The following is a 20,635-nucleotide window of genomic DNA, read 5'->3' on the forward strand; positions in this document are numbered from 1 at the left end:
CAACTATCGATATGTTTATTTCTTAGCTTGAAAGGATACCCGTTTGCTATCGTCCAGTTTTTGTAGTTCAGAAGCTCAGGTATGCTATGGCTGGATTCTTTGCTCAGAGTTATACAAAGCTACAACCAAGGTCTCAGCAGGACCGTGTTCTCATCTGGACCCTAGTTCCTACTGCAAGCTCCGTCAGATTATGGGTAGAGTTTTGTTCCTTGTGGTTGTGGAACTTAGAACAACCTGGGAAGCCCCTTTACAGTGTTGTGCTGTAGCACCAAAGCGCAAATCCTTAGAGCACAAAGTAGAACCATACTAGTAGGAGGGGACTGGGCTAAATTACTAGACTAGGACTCCAGGGAAAAGAATCAAAGCCATGCTGAGGTACAGGGTCTGAAGTGAGACAAAGCAAAAAGAATGACTTCATGCTGAGTCAAAGGAACTCTCTCGAACATTTAAACCCCTTGTAAAGGCTGTTCTGATTAGGTCAGACCCACCCAGGATAATCTCCCTCTGATTAACTCAAGTCCACTGAGTAGGTGCCTTCATTACACCTGTAAAATATCTTCACTTGTGCCATGTTTTATAAACTAATCACAGGAGCGACAGCCCATCATATTTACAGATTCTTCCCATACTCAAAGGGACAAGTTTATACCGGACATATATTACTACATCAGGGGCAGCAATCTTGAGTGCCATCTAAGAATTCTATTCTTCATACAGCCCAGTGTGGTAAAAACTGGTCCCTTTCAGGGACCAGCAGACAGCATAATGGTTATAGTCGTTGTACTCCCACAAAGTCGACTATGGTTCAAGTCCTGGACCCAATGGATTAAAATTCATGCTGAGCATGTATGCATGCATGCCCAAAATCCAGAGAGTAGAACAGCCCTAACATGAGAAAATCATATCCATCTTTGATATGAAGAGATTGTGGAGCTCATGGAATCCAAAGGCCCCTTGACACAGGATAATACACAGTGAACCAAAATGATCAGAATTTAAAGCTCTCATAAATAAAAATTATAAAGGAACTCAGAAAATGTATGTGAACAATGAAGACAGTGGCCGTAGTAGTGAGAACGCAGCTCGAGCACATGACAGACCCGTGGCTGACAGACACGTCAGCTGCAGACAAGCCAATCCCAAGGATCTCATTTTTAGTTATAATTTCTAGAAACAGCTAAAGGAAAGTGGTGTAGTTAACAGAGGCCAGTGTGGGTCATTTTGTTTGTTTGTTTGTTTTGATTTGGTTTTTGTATGTTTTTACTTGACCACGATGCATGTGCTCAACAGAGAAGGAAAGGAGAAAGCATCCCCATGGGGAATGGCCATGCCATGATCCTTTCTCCATCCCTCCCTCTTTTCAAGATTCTGAACACATGCATACCCAGCCAGCATGTTTCTCAAGTCGCTGGGTCCGGGACTCGAATTGCATGGTTGGCCATGTGGGATCTAGCTGCCTTAACTACCAGGCCATGGAGCCGATCCAATGCATAGTTTTTATTAGTTGCAGCACAGAATGGTTCAGTAGGCCTCGTGAGCACAATTCACAACATCCGTAGTAAAGATATGAAACACTGAAACCGAGCATTGTTCAAATTTGCAGCAAAAGTCAACTTTGGACAGTCAGCTAGAAAATATTGCTCTTAAAGAATATTAAATTTACTACAGTGTTATTGCAAGCTATTATGAATATAGCTTCCTAATAAAACTGCATAAAGTTTTATATTTTATTTTTGCTGTATTTTAGGAAAATGGGGAGGTATATTATTTTGCTTCATTTTGGTTCTTTGGTATTTTGGGTTTAGCGAGAGTTTGCGAGGAGAAAAGGAGAGTTGGGCTTTAAATACACTTTATTTAAAGCTTAAATTGATTTTTTTTAATCTTTTGTTTCTTTTTGAAAAGATAGCCAGAATTCAAACCAAAGACTAGGTTAATTGAGGGCAAAATAATAGTACCCCCAACTGCTGAGTTATGGACACAGTGTCCCAGGCACTGAACTGGGCCTTTATGTGTATTATCTTATTAGTTATTCACATCCTTCCTGATAGAAAGGACACAGATCCCATTTGCAGTTTTCCTAACTGGGGCTCAGAGAGGTTAATTCATGCCAAGTTGCATAGCTGGTCAGTGATAGAGCCAGGATTCAAATCTCTGCGCCTTCCACTCATCATGAGGGTTCAGGAGTGAAATGAGAAAGAAGGATGATGATGTAAACATGATAGGCCCAACGAGGGCACAGAAATGAGGCCGTAAAAGAAGGTAAGAATAGACAGACCGGAAAGTAAGGAGAGGAGACCAGGCACGGTGACAGAAAAGGGATGCTTTAGGTTGATGGGAGTTCTCAGCAGCCAAATCATTCTCCATGGTTTTGGCTGAGGCTCCTGAGTCCTGTGGAACATTTTACCAGACAGGTCCATTTGTTACCTGCTGTAGTAGCTCCAGAGGATTAGTTCAAAGCAGAGATTATACGTGTGAGAAATCTACCACATATCCTAACAGCTTCCAGGAGCTGAAAGGAAACCAAAGTTGAATGGTTTAGATTTCAGTTTAAATGTGTCTTCAACGTATGTGCTGTAACTTTACATGGACTTTGCAGAAAAGACTGCAATTTGAATTCACTGGATAGCAGATGGGAATCTGCCGTGTGTGGTAAAACACAAGCAACTCGTCCAAATGTAAGAAAAAACAACAGCTTTTTTCTTGTGGGTCAGTTTCATAGCACATGTATCTGTGTGCATACAAACTGGTATTTACCAAAATAGAAAAAGTCCTTTTTGCTGTTTATTGAGCAGTTATGCTAAGTGCTTTGTATACACTGGATGATCAATAGGCATTTAAGAAGTTGATATTGTTATAAATACACATTACCTTTTAAAGATGGGAAAGCAGAGCCTCAGAAAGTTTAACAACCTCAGGTCATCTGTCTAGTAAGTAGCAGGGCTGAGATTTGAACCCCAGGCCCTACATCACAACACACTGTATAACTTTCCTAGTACAATGACTGAATGGTAAGCCCAGTAATGCTACATTTTTAAGCATTACTACTCCAGAAAGGAAAAACAGGAAGAGATGGGGGAGGAGGGAAGGATGAAAAGAAAGAAGATGAAAAAGAAGAGTACCTCAAGACTACAACCAGCCCTTGAAGAGAAAGATACACAAGTTGGATGAATGGAAGTAGCAGAGAAGGTCTGAAGCCTCTGTAGCCAAGGAAAGAATCCCTGGTAAAAGGTGGGAGGAGAAAAGATGAGGCAAAAAGAAATGGAAGTATAAAACTTTAAAAAAAAAAAAAAAAGGATGGAAAAGAGTTCTTGTAAATCTTTAGAATAGAGTATGAAAATTATATACCCACACCCTAAGGTTTAAGTGGAGGTTGAAATTAATTTAAAGTTTTTTCCTCTGATTTACTCCTTCCATTTCTAACTTCATGGGCTAAAATGACCCATTCAACCCAGCCTTTGGAATCAATACTGTTTGTTCTGACAGTTTCTGTGAGTAATGCTAAGTTCCACTCTGCAGGGTTAGTGTCTCAGTGAAAGGTGGGTGTGTTGTTTCGTCGGTTTTTTCTTCCTCTTTAAAGTTAATTAAGTCAACATTAGCCATGGCTGTGTAACCGCAGAATGGGCAGTTTCTTGAAGGCTCATGGTCTGGATCTTTTCCTGCTCAGATTCCCACTTTTATAGTTACATTTAGTGTTCTAACTGCCTGAATAGCTGGCTTGCTGTGGGACCGTGCATCAGGGCAATGCTGGGCCTGTTTGCAGCTGAGTGTGTCTGCTTCACCGTGGGACCTCCATGCCAAGAGTACGCAGTTCTCAATGGACAGCCTGCCGGGTTCAGCTTCTCGTGTTTCTGCTCCAGAACCCTCCCTGGGGTCAGCATTGCCTATCTGATGTCATATGGCATTGCAGTTCTCAAAAGTGTTTAGTAGACATTCAAAACTTTTAAAAACTTGTCCGTGCATTTAAGTCTGAGAGTAATGCAGTAGAGTCGCTGTTTATGGTGTGGACTTGTCTGGATGACTTTGTTTATAGAGATGTGACTGCCTATTAAAACATTTTTTTTAAAGTACTGCCTTGCACAAAAGCCAGTTTTTTTAATGTCAGTGCAGCTGTTTTAACTTTTAAGAAACCACAAACATTTTATCCTCTACTTTAATTTTGAAAGACTTAAAGAAATACAGGTGTGGGGCCAGCAGGTGGCATGGTGGTTAAGGGCACTGGACTCCCACATGGCCAACCGTGGCTCAAGTCCTAGACCTGGCGGTTTGTTCTCTCTCTCTTCCCCCAACCCACCGGTCAAATTATAATAAATAAATAAAGTAAAATTTTAATTTTTTTAAAAGAAGATGGGAACCAGTAGTTAGCGTAATGGCTATGTCGCTGGACTCCCATGTAATTGACCGCAGTTCGAGTCGCAGACCTGGTGGCTTAAAACTCACACCAGGCGCGTGTGCGTGCGTGCCCAAGATCCCGAGAGGAGAAGGGAGGAGAAGAGATTATGGTGTGACCATCCCCCCTGGGGGGTGATTTCTCCCTTTCTGTCTCTATGTCTTTCTCTGTCTGGCGAGCGCACGCGCCCTATAGCAAAAAAACCTCTCAAAAAAAAAAAAAAAAGAGAAAGTAGTATGGGTGATTCTGAAACTGGTGTACAGAAGTCTCCCTATTTTTATTCTCACCTTTAACTCTTGAGGGTTGAATAAAGTTACTGAGTTAAGATGTTACACCTAAACTTTCCAGACCAAAATGCATGCTATTGTTGAAGTCCTAGGAATCTGTGAAATGTTACTTTATAGTAGAAACAGTGGCATTAGTAATAGAAACAAAAGATAACTAACTGCAGTTGGGTTCCCATGTTCACTCTCTAAAACCTGTGAATTTTCCATGGACACAGACTCAGAGATGCCAGAGGGAAACAACTGTATGTTTTGTTGGGCTCACAGTAGCCCAAATCATGCTAAATGCTGTTTTGCTCCTTTTTTATGCTATAGCAACGATTCCACTTCCTGTTACATAGGAAAACCTATTCTGTTGTTAAAAGAGGTCATTGGATGTATTTATTACAATGGTAAGACCATTTTATCCATGGAAATAATTTTTATTGTTCTGAGTCACTCTGGTTCACGGAATTTTTACATGAGTTCCAGGACAAGGATGAGATGATGTATTTATTTTACTTTGTATCCTCTTGGATGTTTTTTAAATGCATGAATGTTGGGCTTGTTTGCTAAAGTATGTCCTTATTTGTATTACTTTAGAGGAAACCTTACTATATTTATGACTCCTCACCTCATTGATGGGTCTCTGCCTGTCCTCAGCATGCTGTATTTTGGCAGGACTACCTGCTTTGCCCAGTTTGCTGTTACTTCTTGTTCTTACCTTAGTCTCTGTTCATGTCTTGTGCATGTGTGTGTTCACTGTTTCCTTAGCCTTGAAAAATATTTAAATCATTTTGTCAAACTGCTGGAAGGACTTGAATTCAATTGTGAGCTTGGAGGGGGCACTTGTTATGCCTTTTATCTTTTCTCCTATTGAAATAGGTCTCACTAGAAGTGTTCCCTAACTTGAGCTGAGCCCAGAATATCTCTGTGATTTAGATACAACCTAGAGTCATAGAAAGTCCCTGAAATTCATTTTCAAGTACTCTTTGGTTTGATTGTGGTTATTGTATTTGTTCATCGTGTCTCGGGAACTATGTTTTGAAAGACAGGTAAACATTTGACAAATGGAAAAATATAAAAACTGCTAACAATCATAATAAATGGCAAAACATAAAGTTCCATCTTACATACTAAAAGAAAAAAGAATTCTGGAGTCTACTTTTTCCCTGTTTCTATTTTAATAGAATAAATACAATGTGTTTTCAGCCAGACCTGGTCTAAGTCTCACTTGAAAAATTTAGCTGCAAGGTCTATAATTTAAAAAAAAAAAAAAAGACAGGTAATCATATCAACTGTCTAAGGATAAACTTACATAACAGTTTAGATTTACACAAAAGCCTTGGATATTCTGACACTTTAGAACATACTTGATTAGGAAACAATAGCCATACTAAGAGTTATGATTTCAGATTGCTAGTTATTGTTATTGATATTCTTTTCATGTATTACTCCGTGTGTGATTCTGATTAACTGACTAAAGTTGAATAGTAATTCTTGTACTTTCTGGCAAATGTAGGAGGATTAGGTGCTGTGCTTCTTACCTTCCTTGACTCCTGTTGTCTTAATCAGCCTCCATGTCCTAACTAATCAACCTTTCTACACAAAGGGGGACTATACAACTGACTCAACTTCAGGCTAGAAGGGAACAAAATGGGGCATTTTCGACAGATAATTTGGTCCTACGCTATATGACATTCATGTAGTCACCAGGATGGCTGTGTGAATGTGCCAGTGTATATATGAGAACATGACTTAGTGCTCACCAGTTTTAGATAGTTGGTTTTCTTGTTAGGAAATGGTAGATATTAATCTGAATCATTTTATTTTTGACAGGTCGACATGATGAAAGAAGCATTAGAAAAACTTCAGCTCAACATAGTAGAGATGAAAGATGAAAATGCAACCTTAGATGGCGGAGATGTCTTATTCACAGGTATACTTGTATTTATTCTTTCATCCAAACATATATTTGAGCTTATTTGTTTCTTCCATGAGAAACAGTGGGGGCGAGGGAGAGGAGACATCCCCAACACAGTCTTCTAGTTGAGATCTAGCCCGCCCTCAGCAAATCTGCGCCATGGGCACAGGCTTGCCCTCGACATGCGCAGGGAGACGGGATGCAAACCCAGGACTTTCCCAAGTGGGCCTGGCATTGCAGACACTGCATGTCTGGTGTGTCACTGTCTGGTCCCCCAAAATATGTTTAACACCTGCCTGAGATTCATTTGTTTCATTACATTTTAAAAAATTGTCATAGTAGGAAATGCTACATGTGAAGAATTCAGAAAATACAGAAAAGCACAAGAAAAAAATTGACTTTCCATTTAAGGATAGTCACTTCAGTGCTTGAGTGTGTGTCCTTTTAGTATTTTTGTATGCATGTATTTGCATATTTTTAAAAGTATACCCATTTATTTCTTCCATGAGAGAAACAGAAATACAGAGAAAGGAAGCAAATACCCCCAGCAGGGTCTTCATACCCTGATCCACCCGCAGCCTCAGCCAGCACTGGGGGCACGTGTGCACGCCCAGTGTGTGCTGGAAAACCTCAGGACATGGACCCAGAAGCCTCCCACGTGGCGTCGACATCACAGCACGTCACGTCACTGCTGCACCACTTGGGCCATATTTGCACAGTTTTTCCATGAGTGTTATCAGTACATGTCTTGCTTCTAGGATGTTCTTTCACAACTCGAGTTTATAGATCATGTAATTTTCCATTGTGTAACTAGGTATCTGGTTTGTATTTAAAGGAGTCTTAATTCAAGATTAGTGTCACTTACAAATAATTTTCTGCCAGATGGCAAGATGAGTTTAAATAATTTTCCATGCAAATGGACTTAGCTTAATGCCAGATGAATAATAGCATAACTCAATAAAATATAAATAGCTAGGGGCCAGCAGGTAGCATAGTGGTTAAGGTACTGGACTCCCACAGGGCAGACCATACTTCGAGTTCCAGCCCTGGTGGCTTGCTTTCTCACTTACCCTCTCTCACTCTTTCTCTCCTTGGTGAACACACATGCCCTATACCAAACTTTAATATATATATATATATATATATATATATACACACATATATATATATATAATATTATTATTAATCTAACCAGAATCAATTTTTACAATAGTTATTAAAGAAAAGTAATTTTAGTATTTCACCTTTTCAACTCTTTAAGGTCTTATTTTCACTGTTTAGTAAAATCATGTGTACAATTTAGATTCCCAGATACGTTCTGGTTATACTGACAAGAAAGAGTAATCAATAGTATTCTAATCAAGAATATCAATAGTAATTTTAATTTATAGTGAGAATTTATTTTCCCCTAAATGTCAGAGAATAAATACCTTTTACACCAATGTTGCCCTCACAGAAGAGCTTATCCTCTGGAATTTGGGAATATAACCCCAAGTGGCCCACCGAAAGTGTAAATCTTCTTAGAAGTCTAATATTTTTGCTGATGTGAATTTTATCTATAACCAAAAATATAGCCATCTTTGTTTGAATATAAAAACAAAGTTTCTTATTACTTAAATCTGAATATGTGACTATTCCTGGAGGAGTGATGTTTATCCTGGGATATTTGAGTAGTTCTTTGCCTGAGTCTGTACCTATGGGTGAGGTGACTCCAGCTCCAGGGGATGTCATTCTTGTCGTGGGTTGTGGGATTGTCAGGTCCTCCACACAACCTTGCCGTTGCGCCAAGGGAAGGGCTCTGGAGTTCGTGTTGCACCCTGTTGCGTCCTCAGCACTCAGAACAAGGAGTCTAGGAGGCCTACGCTGCATTCTCGCTCCGGTTGTGCCCCCAGCAGACTCAGGCATTCTTTGAATCTGCCCAGTGAGTTCCCCTTAGAATATTCTTTGTGTCTCCCATTGATGAGACTGTCATTCTTTTTGGCAGCACAGAACAACAGGCTGTTTTCCTTAGAAAATAGGCTTTTGTGAAAAGCAAGATGTGTAAATCACATATTCTTGAAAACTCTCTTTCAGCAGAACATAGCCAAGAAATAAATAACTTATTGTAATCAGGTAACATTTGAAATACGGTTTAAACAAGCTATGTTCACAGCCATTTAGTGATCATACAATTGAGCTGGCAGACTCCTAAAATGTCCTCATTGTCAAGGCACAACTGATACCAGAAGTCTCTTTCTTTGGTCATGGCTCTTTCTAGAGTATTTCCAACCTAATGTATTTGCACCATCTAATAATTAGGTACTACACACCGAGGCTTGCCTTTGATACTCTGCAGGCTTTTTTTTTTTTTTTACTTGATATATTCAATACTTAAGTTGATGTCTTAATAGTTATTTTATTCAAAACTGAGATGATGTGGACATATCTTCATCTGCCTGATATTCATGCCTAATGTCTGGTCCTACCTTCTATTTCCAACTTCTCAAATTTTTTTCCGTCTTTTTATTTTTGGCAAAACACATATAATGTACTTTGCCACGTCAACCACCGTAGAATATCCCGTTCAGGTGGCCTTAATTACGTTCACAGTGCGCACAGCTGCCACCCCTCCATTTTCGGAGTAGACAGAGTTGAGTAAGAAACAAATCTGTAGCACTTTCTGTGTGCTCGGCTCTACCTTCTGTAACTAAGAGCTTCATTAATAATTTATCAGGAAACAGAGGGAAAACTGCTTTCCAACTCCAGTTCCTCTTGGGAAATCTGTCGGTCAGGCAAGCAGCTATTGGCAAAAATTATTTCGGCACCATTTCTCTTAAGTAGGCAATATCGACTTATTTATTTATTTATTATGTGAAATCTAGAGTATGTGAAAAAGAGTGATAAAATGGTTAAGTATATTTCAAAGATGAATAATAACAGAAGCATCTGGGTGCCCATCACTTGACCAAAGAAATACTGTGATAGAACCGCATGTGGTCCCTGAGCCCAGTCATTCCTCCTCCCAGCTGAGCTGACCACTTTCCTGGGTTGTGTAGTAATCATTGCCTTGCCTGCCTTTGAGTTTGACCTCCATCTATGTATTCCCACAGTATCTGCTTTTTGGTTCTGTCTGTCTTTATGTGATTTTTTTCCCACTTTTGATCTCCGCTGATGCGTGCAGTAGCTGTAACTCATTTTCAAGGCCGTGTAGTACTCTGTGAGAATCCACCGCAGTGTGTTTATTTCTTCTGCTGATGGATGCAACAGTGTTTTTGTCTGTTATCTTCAGTACTCCTACGTACATTCTTGTGTGTGTGTCCCGGGAACGAGCACAAGCATTGCTCTAAGGTAAACCCCTGAAAGTGAATTTCAGGTGATAGGGTAAACTCGTTTTGCTTCGAGATGATTATATGATTTTCTTCTTTAATCTGTTCATTTGGTTAGTGAAATTCACTGGTTTTCTGACATTTGATCAATCTTGTATGCCTGGGATGGTATCAAACTTGATCATGATTTATTCTTTTTTTTTAATACAGAATTGGGTTTAGCTTGTTAATATTTTATTAAGACTTTCATGGCCATGGTATATAATTTTTCTTTCTAGATATCCTTATCTAATTTGGGTAGGAGAGTTACATTAGCCTCGTACAATGTTTTAAAGGGTACTTCCTGTTTATCTATTTTCTGGAATCAGTACTCTGAATTGTGTGCTGCTTGAACGTTGGCAGAACATACATGTTGAACGGGTACTGGTGCTTTTTTGTGTGTTGGGGGAGATATTAAACTGATTCCATTTCTTTAATGATTATATCATTGTTTTATACAACAGTTTAGGTTTTCCTGAATTAGCTTTGGTGAGTTCCATTTTCTGTTTTTTTCTTTAAGTTTTCAAAATGTTGTGTATAGGATTATTCATATCTTCTTTGTTTGTGTTAAGCCTCACGGCAACTGGAGATGTCTCCTTTTCTTATTCTGTGTATCCATGCCTATGTCTTTTTTTTTTTTTTGGCCAGAAGTTTGTCAATTTTATTTCTTTTCAAAGAACCAACTATAGGCTTTCTCAAACCCATTCTTTTGAATATTTTCTTTCTGTTTCTATCTTTATTTCCTTTCTCCACGTGTGTGTGTGTGTGTGTGTGTGTGTGTGTATTAATTTGCCAGAGAGCATGTAGGCTCCAGAGAGAGACAGACCGACAGAGAGGGAGAGGGGTAATGCGCCCTCCCCAGGGAGTGTGGTCATGCTGCAGTCTCTTCTCCATCTCTTCATCATCTCAGGACTTGAGTTATGCACATGCACACACACACACATACACAGAGTGTGGTTCACACTGCCAGGGCTGGAATTAGAAGCACATGGTTGGTCATGTGGGATCGAGTTCTCTTAAGTAGTAAGCCTTGGCACCAGCCAGCACATGTCTTTGTTCTTATTATGTCTTTTTTTTTTTTTTTTAAATTTCAAGTTGGAATTTTGTCTCATTTATCTGGAAATTTTCATCTTAAATATAAGCATTTGAGGCTTTATAACTTTCTGTCAAAACACTGCTTTTGCAGAATCCTTGTTTTGAGATGAATATTTTTGTTATTTATTTCTAAATGTTTTCTAATTTCCATTATGATTTTATCGTTGACTCATTAGTGGATAATGATGTTTTTTAAAGATGCATTGGCCATTATTGTAAGTTGCTGGAATAGCATCTCATTTCTCTAATAATTGGTACATAAAGGAAAAACTAAAGAGCTAGCCTATCTGTTTTGTTTTATTAATTGTATTTCAAAAAGACCAAATACTTGACTAAGATTTTCTTTATGGAATTGAAGCCAGTAAATGAGGATCTCTAACGAAATAATGGCTCTGTGTACTGATCATCCAAAGATGTTAAAACCACCACACGGAAGCTCAGTAGGAAACTGTGTAATGGAGGAATCAGGCTGATACCACCTAAACCCACTGGTCATTTGCTGAGAATGTGACTGTCATGTGCCTCGTGATGTGATGCGATAGAAGTACAGGCCCACCTCTGAAGTAGCCCTGTCCAAAAAGAAAAAGAATTTAAATAAGAATCTAATTGACCACCCACATACAACTTATCAATTTACTGGAAAAAAAAAAAAAGGATTAAAAAAAATGTCATTGTTAAATAAGAGGAAGCAATTCGCTCAATCTAAAGTGTAGAATAATCCACAGGTCAAATGTCTAGCTTTCTCCTCTACATGAGTAAAGTAGAGAGGAAAAACAAAACAAAACATGAGTTGGTAAGAAGAAAACGACGCTAGAGACATATAAACCCCAAAATAGGCACAGCAGGTGGCATGGTAATTAAGATACTAGATTCCCACATGGCATACTCTGTGATTCGAGTCCCAGACTCGGCAGCTTGAAAAGCATGCGGGTCTGTGTGCATGTATGTCCAAAATCCTAAAAGGAGAATGGAGGAGGAAGGATTGCAGTGAGGCCATCCTCCCTGGGGAGTGGTTTTTCTCTCTCTCTCTCTCTCTCTCTTTCCAACAAGAGCACGTACCCATGGCAAAAATCTGAACAGCATTTCGATTCCAGCTTTCTAGTTATTTACATCAGGAAGATATTTAGGAGATCTCCACTCTCCACCCACCACCATACGTGACCTGTATGTTTGGTTTGGTTTTTTGGGTTTTTTTTCAGCCGCCAGGGCCAGGATTTGAGATCCCATGTGGGATCCAGCCACCTTAACTTCTACACCACCAAATGGCTCATCCCTTTGAATATTTTTTCCCCACATTTCTTGTAGAATTCTTTCCCAAGAATTAAGGAAGGAGTGAATTTCCCACATTTGTGCATTGCCTACACATGTACTATATTTGCCGATCGCCATAAGACCATTTTCATCTAGTGTTTTGTATTTTTAGTAGAAAAACTGCAGAATTCCAGGAAAGTCAAATCTTCCTACACTTGTGCAATTTGTAGATAGGTGTCTTTTAATGTTTTGATGTGAAATAAATAGATATGTAGTTTTAAAGACAGAAATCCTAGACGCCAGACCTAAAGATCAGTCAACACCAAACTCACTTTACCCAGAGAGTTTCTTCAGGCCTTAGATGATCACTAAAAGAAAGGGATTTCATTTCGTCAAAAACGTCTCCTTTTGTTCTTTGAGAGGGGAAAAGAGCACTGCTAGCATCATTGCTATTACCTAATTTTGAATTACATACTATTAATGTGTTGGGTTCTGTTATTTCTTACATTGAAAGTGTATTCTTAAGGCCAGGCCTATAGCACAGTGGTCAACCACTGGGTGTAGGATGCCAGATCCCACATGGCTGACCATTGTTCAAATTCTAGCCCTGGTGGCTTAAAAAACAACAACAAAATGCTGGTCACGTGTGCCTGTATGCCTAAAACCCTGATGGAAAGGAGAAATGGAGGAAAGGGATTCTAGTCTGACCACGCCCCACTGGAGGGTGTTTTTTTTTTTCCTCTGTCTCTCTCTGGTGAGCACGCATGCCCTCTGGCAATAAAAATAAAAATGTATTCATTTTTTTTTAAAGAATTACTTTCTTTAACTTTATTATTTACTTACTTATTTATTTATTTAAATTTGACCAGAGAGAGACAGAGTAAGAGAGAGAGGAAGAGGGAGGGAAAGCGAGAAAACAAGCCACCAGGTCCAAGACTCGAACCGTGGTCAGCCATGTGGGAGTCCAGCACTCACCACCATGCCACCTGCTGGCCCCCAAAATGTTTTCTTTATTGTGATTAAATATACATAGTATGCAATTTACCATTTCCAGCAGTTTCAGTGTAGAATTCAGAGGCATTAACTACATTCTCATTGTTGTGCAACTATCACCACCATGCATACAGGGATTTTTGATCTTTCTGAGCTGGAACTCGACAGCCAGTAAATAATCACTCTCCCTATCTACCTCCATCCAGCTCTGAAGACCAACGATCTACTTTCTGTCCCCATGAATTTAAAAAACTTTCTAAGTTTACTTTTTTTTTTTTTTTTTTGGTTTTTCCACGAGAGACAGAGAGCCCCCCAACAGAGTCCTTACTCTGCCATCCACCCAGATGTTGTTCCTGGCACACTAACTCAAGGCCTTTTTTTTAAGGGCAACAGTTTGAAATCAATTTTTGTAAAGACAGCAGAGATCTCTTTAGGGGAAGCGCCCTCTGATAGGATAGAACTGTGTGATGTTCTAGGGCCATTGTTTATTGGTAGGAAAAATGGTGCATAGTCACTGGTGCCACCCACTCATGATGTTCCATGACGTCTGTTATAGGCAGAGAATTTTTTGTGGGCCTTTCCAAAAGGACAAACCAACGAGGTGCTGAAATCTTGGCTGATACTTTTAAGGTAGGTAAAGCATAATTTATGCCAGGGAACATGGTAATAAATACATATTCATAGACATATTGAATCACTATGTTACGAGTAAGGATGTTTGTATTTCTCCAGCTTTGCAAAATAATTCCTAATATTTTTACATCTGTTAGAAGTTTTAGAAGCTGTCAAATTCACATTTCTCAATAAACCAGCCTCATTAAGCTACTGTGAGAGAAACAAAGTTAGCAAGACCGTCTTCTGTTTTCTCCCCATGAATAGCCATACAACCACCTTGTTCTTGGCACAATTGATGACTTTTAACAAAACTCTGGAGACCAAATTGACTTTTACATGAAATGTGGATTTATCAGACTAGAATTAGGGGTCACCTGTGCACAGGTGCCTACTATGTGCTGGAAATTGTGCTAAGAATTGCACATATGTCCCCCCAAGGTCCTTTAACCCTCCTGATCATTTAAGATCGGCTCTCCAGACTGCTTAGGAAGGGATATAACCCCAAGAATCTCTGTTCCCCGTGAAGGTGTGCAGCTCCAGCTAAGCTGCCGACTCTGTGGGTTATTCAAACACACCCTCTCAGAGTGGCCCACTCCACAGATCAAACAGATGGCAAAGCTATCGATGAAGTCACACATCTGGAAGGAAACTCTGTGCCTTCTTTTAGAAGCACTCTTTATTCATCTGGCAATAACAAATCCTGTAGGTCCCAGTTTTTCTTCCAGATATTCAAGGCCTTGGCAGCTTTCAAAAGAGTAGCTATGGTTCAGGCAGGTTTTTCACTGGAGTTCGAATTATTCTGTAATACCAAACTGTTTGTGTTTTTGTTATCTGCCTAGGACTATGCTGTATCCACAGTCCCTGTGGCTGATACTTTGCACCTGAAGAGTTTCTGCAGCATGGCTGGGCCTAACCTGATTGCAATTGGGTCTAGTGAATCTGCCCAGAAGGCCCTCAAGGTAAATACAAAATTGTGCTCCTTCTAAGGGCAGCAGGCAGTGCCTGCCACAGGGGTTTCTAACTGTCTGCTGGGCGGGAAACAGGGAAAGGACAGATGCTTGAGCTTTCTGTGATGTGCACTACCTTGACCAGGTGTTCATTAGGAACGTGGACTCCTAAGTGTAGGAAGAGCTCTTCACTGCTTAGCCATTTTTAGTCTCACACCAGGTTTTCCAGAAAGGCCAGGATTCTGAAAAATGAACAGAATCTGGTGGCTTGTCACAGTTACTTCCTCTAGGAAAGAGAGGACATGCCACCAGAGAGAGCCCCTTCTCATGTTTTCTTTTAAGCTGAGGAGTTGCTACACAAGGGTTTGTTATATTGCTCTTACTCTTTCCTTATGTTGAAATGCTTTTAGAAAACCACAATTCAGATGCACCTAAAGAACTTAACGTCTTCATTTGTGTTTGAAATAACGAAGTTTTCAGACAGAACATTTCCTCGTTTCACAGAGGAGAGTAGAAAAGCCCAGAAAAGTTATGATTTGCCCAGGTCACACAGCAAGATCACGCGTGGACGTCATCAGTGGTAATTCTGAAGACTTTCCTTCTGTTGTTAGAATGCTCTCCAGTAGGAAACCTGCTCTGTACCTATGGCCCTGCGAGATGAGCTGGTCAGCTCACAGGGCAAAGACCATGCCTGTTTTGCTCACCATATACTCCTGCTTGGCCTGTAGTGGGCCTTTAGTAATTTCTAGTGAATGGATGAATAATGAATGAGAGAGTAGTACTATCGCCATCTTGTAGATGAGAAAACTAGATTAGATGACTCGCGTCAGGTCACAAGGTTAATTCTAAATTGCTCAAGTAATTTAGTAGTCTAAGGCTGAGACTACCAGCCTTTTCCCCTCAGATGACCCTGAGTGTCAACACACATGACTTATTAAGAGCTAAACCCAGAAATTCCTCTTAGGCAAAAGCAAACCTGTGAGTCCAAGGTGTACAGGTTATTGGTCTGCATTCAGGCTTTTACTCCACTACCCCAGTGCTAGAACTTGGTGCATTTTAGCCGGGAAGCAATCATTGCTTTGAGCTGATATCCTCTCTGCATTACCTGCAACACTTTCAGCTAGCACACATGGCCTTTCTCTCTCCCTTTTCCCAAATGGTATCTTCAATTGTACTTCCAGGACTTTAAACAATTACTGCTGAGCATACTGTCTCAGAATTTGATTTGTATCTTGATGGCTTCTCTTTGTTTCCTTTAAAGCAGTAGTCCCCAGCCTCCTGGTCCATGGCCTGTTGGGGACCTGGGCCATGCTGTGGGAAATGGGCAACAGGCAAACAAGTGAGGCCTTGTCTGTGTTGGCGGCCACTCCCCATCTCTTGCACTGCCGCCTGGGCTCTGCCCCCTGTCACATCAGCAGTGGTATTAGATTTTCATGGGAGTTCAAACCCTATTGTTGTGTGATTGTTCCATTGTATATTGCAATGTGGTAGTGGTGGAAATGGGGTGCACAGTGGATATGATGCGCTTAAGTCACCCCAGGACCAACACCTCCACTTTTCCCCACGCCCCTGCCTTATCTGTGGAGGGACTGTCTTCCTCAGGGCCAGTCCCTGGTGCTGGGAAGGTTGAGGACTGCTGCTTTAGAATTTTTTTTCTTGACCTAAAAAGTTGTGCCAATTTTCTGTGTATGAAAAAAAAAGATGGGGCCAGCAGTTGGCATGGAGGTTAAGGTGGCTGGATCCCACATGGCCAGCTGCTTAGTTTGAGTCCCAGACCAGGAGGCTTGAAAAACACTCAAGGAACATGTACCAAAATCCCGAGAGGAAAATGAAGGAGAAGAGATTGGAGCACAGCCATCCCTCTCAACCCTGCAGGGGCGGGAAGGGGATGGTTTCTTATTTTCCCACTTTATCTCTCTCTCTCTGGTGAGTGAATGTACCCTATGGGAAAAAAAAAGCTTAAAACAAGAACAAAACACTGGCCAGTGTGCGCAGTGCTTGGAATTGCTGCATCTAGCACGACCGAAATGGAGGACCCGTGGAGACGCGGCGGGATATAGCCATACAACCACCTTGTTCTTGGCACAATTGATGACTTTTAACAAAACTCTGGAGACCAAATTGACTTTTACATGAAATGTGGATTTATCAGACTAGAATTAGGGGTCACCTGTGCACAGGTGCCTACTATGTGCTGGAAATTGTGCTAAGAATTGCACATATGTCCCCCCAAGGTCCTTTAACCCTCCTGATCATTTAAGATCGGCTCTCCAGACTGCTTAGGAAGGGATATAACCCCAAGAATCTCTGTTCCCCGTGAAGGTGTGCAGCTCCAGCTAAGCTGCCGACTCTGTGGGTTATTCAAACACACCCTCTCAGAGTGGCCCACTCCACAGATCAAACAGATGGCAAAGCTATCGATGAAGTCACACATCTGGAAGGAAACTCTGTGCCTTCTTTTAGAAGCACTCTTTATTCATCTGGCAATAACAAATCCTGTAGGTCCCAGTTTTTCTTCCAGATATTCAAGGCCTTGGCAGCTTTCAAAAGAGTAGCTATGGTTCAGGCAGGTTTTTCACTGGAGTTCGAATTATTCTGTAATACCAAACTGTTTGTGTTTTTGTTATCTGCCTAGGACTATGCTGTATCCACAGTCCCTGTGGCTGATACTTTGCACCTGAAGAGTTTCTGCAGCATGGCTGGGCCTAACCTGATTGCAATTGGGTCTAGTGAATCTGCCCAGAAGGCCCTCAAGGTAAATACAAAATTGTGCTCCTTCTAAGGGCAGCAGGCAGTGCCTGCCACAGGGGTTTCTAACTGTCTGCTGGGCGGGAAACAGGGAAAGGACAGATGCTTGAGCTTTCTGTGATGTGCACTACCTTGACCAGGTGTTCATTAGGAACGTGGACTCCTAAGTGTAGGAAGAGCTCTTCACTGCTTAGCCATTTTTAGTCTCACACCAGGTTTTCCAGAAAGGCCAGGATTCTGAAAAATGAACAGAATCTGGTGGCTTGTCACAGTTACTTCCTCTAGGAAAGAGAGGACATGCCACCAGAGAGAGCCCCTTCTCATGTTTTCTTTTAAGCTGAGGAGTTGCTACACAAGGGTTTGTTATATTGCTCTTACTCTTTCCTTATGTTGAAATGCTTTTAGAAAACCACAATTCAGATGCACCTAAAGAACTTAACGTCTTCATTTGTGTTTGAAATAACGAAGTTTTCAGACAGAACATTTCCTCGTTTCACAGAGGAGAGTAGAAAAGCCCAGAAAAGTTATGATTTGCCCAGGTCACACAGCAAGATCACGCGTGGACGTCATCAGTGGTAATTCTGAAGACTTTCCTTCTGTTGTTAGAATGCTCTCCAGTAGGAAACCTGCTCTGTACCTATGGCCCTGCGAGATGAGCTGGTCAGCTCACAGGGCAAAGACCATGCCTGTTTTGCTCACCATATACTCCTGCTTGGCCTGTAGTGGGCCTTTAGTAATTTCTAGTGAATGGATGAATAATGAATGAGAGAGTAGTACTATCGCCATCTTGTAGATGAGAAAACTAGATTAGATGACTCGCGTCAGGTCACAAGGTTAATTCTAAATTGCTCAAGTAATTTAGTAGTCTAAGGCTGAGACTACCAGCCTTTTCCCCTCAGATGACCCTGAGTGTCAACACACATGACTTATTAAGAGCTAAACCCAGAAATTCCTCTTAGGCAAAAGCAAACCTGTGAGTCCAAGGTGTACAGGTTATTGGTCTGCATTCAGGCTTTTACTCCACTACCCCAGTGCTAGAACTTGGTGCATTTTAGCCGGGAAGCAATCATTGCTTTGAGCTGATATCCTCTCTGCATTACCTGCAACACTTTCAGCTAGCACACATGGCCTTTCTCTCTCCCTTTTCCCAAATGGTATCTTCAATTGTACTTCCAGGACTTTAAACAATTACTGCTGAGCATACTGTCTCAGAATTTGATTTGTATCTTGATGGCTTCTCTTTGTTTCCTTTAAAGCAGGAGTCCCCAGACTCCTTGTCCATGGCCGGCCATGCTGTGGGAAATGGGCAACAGGCAAACAAGTGAGGCCTTGTCTGTGTTGGCGGCCACTCCCCATCTCTTGCACTGCCGCCTGGGCTCTGCCCCCTGTCACATCAGCAGTGGTATTAGATTTTCATGGGAGTTCAAACCCTATTGTTGTGTGATTGTTCCATTGTATATTGCAATGTGGTAGTGGTGGAAATGGGGTGCACAGTGGATATGATGCGCTTAAGTCACCCCAGGACCAACACCTCCACTTTTCCCCACGCCCCTGCCTTATCTGTGGAGGGACTGTCTTCCTCAGGGCCAGTCCCTGGTGCTGGGAAGGTTGAGGACTGCTGCTTTAGAATTTTTTTTCTTGACCTAAAAAGTTGTGCCAATTTTCTGTGTATGAAAAAAAAAGATGGGGCCAGCAGTTGGCATGGAGGTTAAGGTGGCTGGATCCCACATGGCCAGCTGCTTAGTTTGAGTCCCAGACCAGGAGGCTTGAAAAACACTCAAGGAACATGTACCAAAATCCCGAGAGGAAAATGAAGGAGAAGAGATTGGAGCACAGCCATCCCTCTCAACCCTGCAGGGGCGGGAAGGGGATGGTTTCTTATTTTCCCACTTTATCTCTCTCTCTCTGGTGAGTGAATGTACCCTATAACAAACACTAAAAAAATAAAAATAATTAAAAATGCATAGGGGCCAGCACATGGCATAGTAGTTAAGGGTGCTGGACTCCCACATGGCCAATCGCGGTTCAAGTCCTGGACCTGGTGGCTTGCTTGCTTTCTTTCCCTCTCTCCCTCTCACTCTGTCCCTCTCTGGTCAAATTTAAATAAATAAATAAATAAATAAATAAAGTTAAATATAAATAATTCTTTTTTTAAAAAAATGCCTGGAAAGAAAGACATTGATGAATGTGTCACTCGGAAGGTCTAGGAAGATGATTTTTCTCCTTAGGGACTAACTGTGGTTTTTATCCATGGCAGCTGGGATGGCTTGCACATGTCTAAAATCAATTACAGGGGAAGGAAAGAGCCGAAACTGACTTATATCATACCTCTGAATAAATCAGCAGCCTTCCCCTCAGGTGGCCCTGAGTGTCAATACATATGACTTATTAAAAGGCCAAACCCACCCTCCTGGGTGGATCAACCAGAAAAAGTAGACCCTTCTTCCATACTGAGTAGAACAGGTCTCTAATTCATATTACCTGGTTCCTAGCTTAGTAGGTTCCAAACTCAAATACTACTATATAAGAAAATAAGAGATAATACAATATAGTGAATTAGCACTGTTTTATGAAATAGGCCCTAACTGCTACTCAAAGTCCAGAAGTGGGGGAGCCCCCTGAGGGCTGGATATCCTGAGAAAGCTACCCTGGAGAAAGTGAGGCTTGATGTGGGCCTTAAAGGATGGGTGGCATTTGGCAGAGGAAGATTCAGTGACAGGTGGGGACATGACAAGCAATGACTGAGCTACGCACATTCATAAGATGTCAGTAAACCAGTCCAACTGTCAGAGGATTTTCTCAGGATTTCTGAAGGTACAGCTGGATGGGGCAGATGAGGTCTGAAGAGATGGGAACTTCAAAGTAAGGACAACAAAACTATCCTCATGAAGCAGGAGCAGGAGCACCCACAGGTGCTGCATTGCTGTGGAGTTGCTGGACTAACATTCCTTTTGCAGGAAAAAAAAAAAAGAAGGAAGTAGATCCTACAGTCAGAAAAGAGTACCACCGGTGGCCTAAAAAAAAAAAAAAAAAAAAAAGCCAATAATTACAATCTTTCTCTTCCTTCC

At 41.1% G+C, this 20,635-nt stretch overlaps 1 protein-coding gene across 1 annotated transcript in view; it reads left to right on the forward strand.

Moving 5' to 3' along the window:
* DDAH1 (dimethylarginine dimethylaminohydrolase 1) overlaps positions 1 to 20,635 on the forward strand; it is a gene marked incomplete at its 5' end in the record, with an annotated part of 166,847 nt that overhangs the window by 95,814 nt on the left and 50,398 nt on the right. Inside the window, 3 exons of the mRNA XM_006149440.1 lie at positions 6,490 to 6,589; positions 13,814 to 13,887; positions 14,712 to 14,831. Of these exons, the coding sequence (XP_006149502.1) occupies positions 6,490 to 6,589; positions 13,814 to 13,887; positions 14,712 to 14,831 (294 nt within the window). The remainder of the gene's footprint in view (positions 1 to 6,489; positions 6,590 to 13,813; positions 13,888 to 14,711; positions 14,832 to 20,635) is intronic.

This window comes from Tupaia chinensis, unplaced genomic scaffold (genome assembly GCF_000334495.1).
Source record: "Tupaia chinensis unplaced genomic scaffold, TupChi_1.0 Scaffold000263_1, whole genome shotgun sequence".
NCBI classification, from domain to species: Eukaryota; Metazoa; Chordata; class Mammalia; order Scandentia; family Tupaiidae; genus Tupaia; species Tupaia belangeri.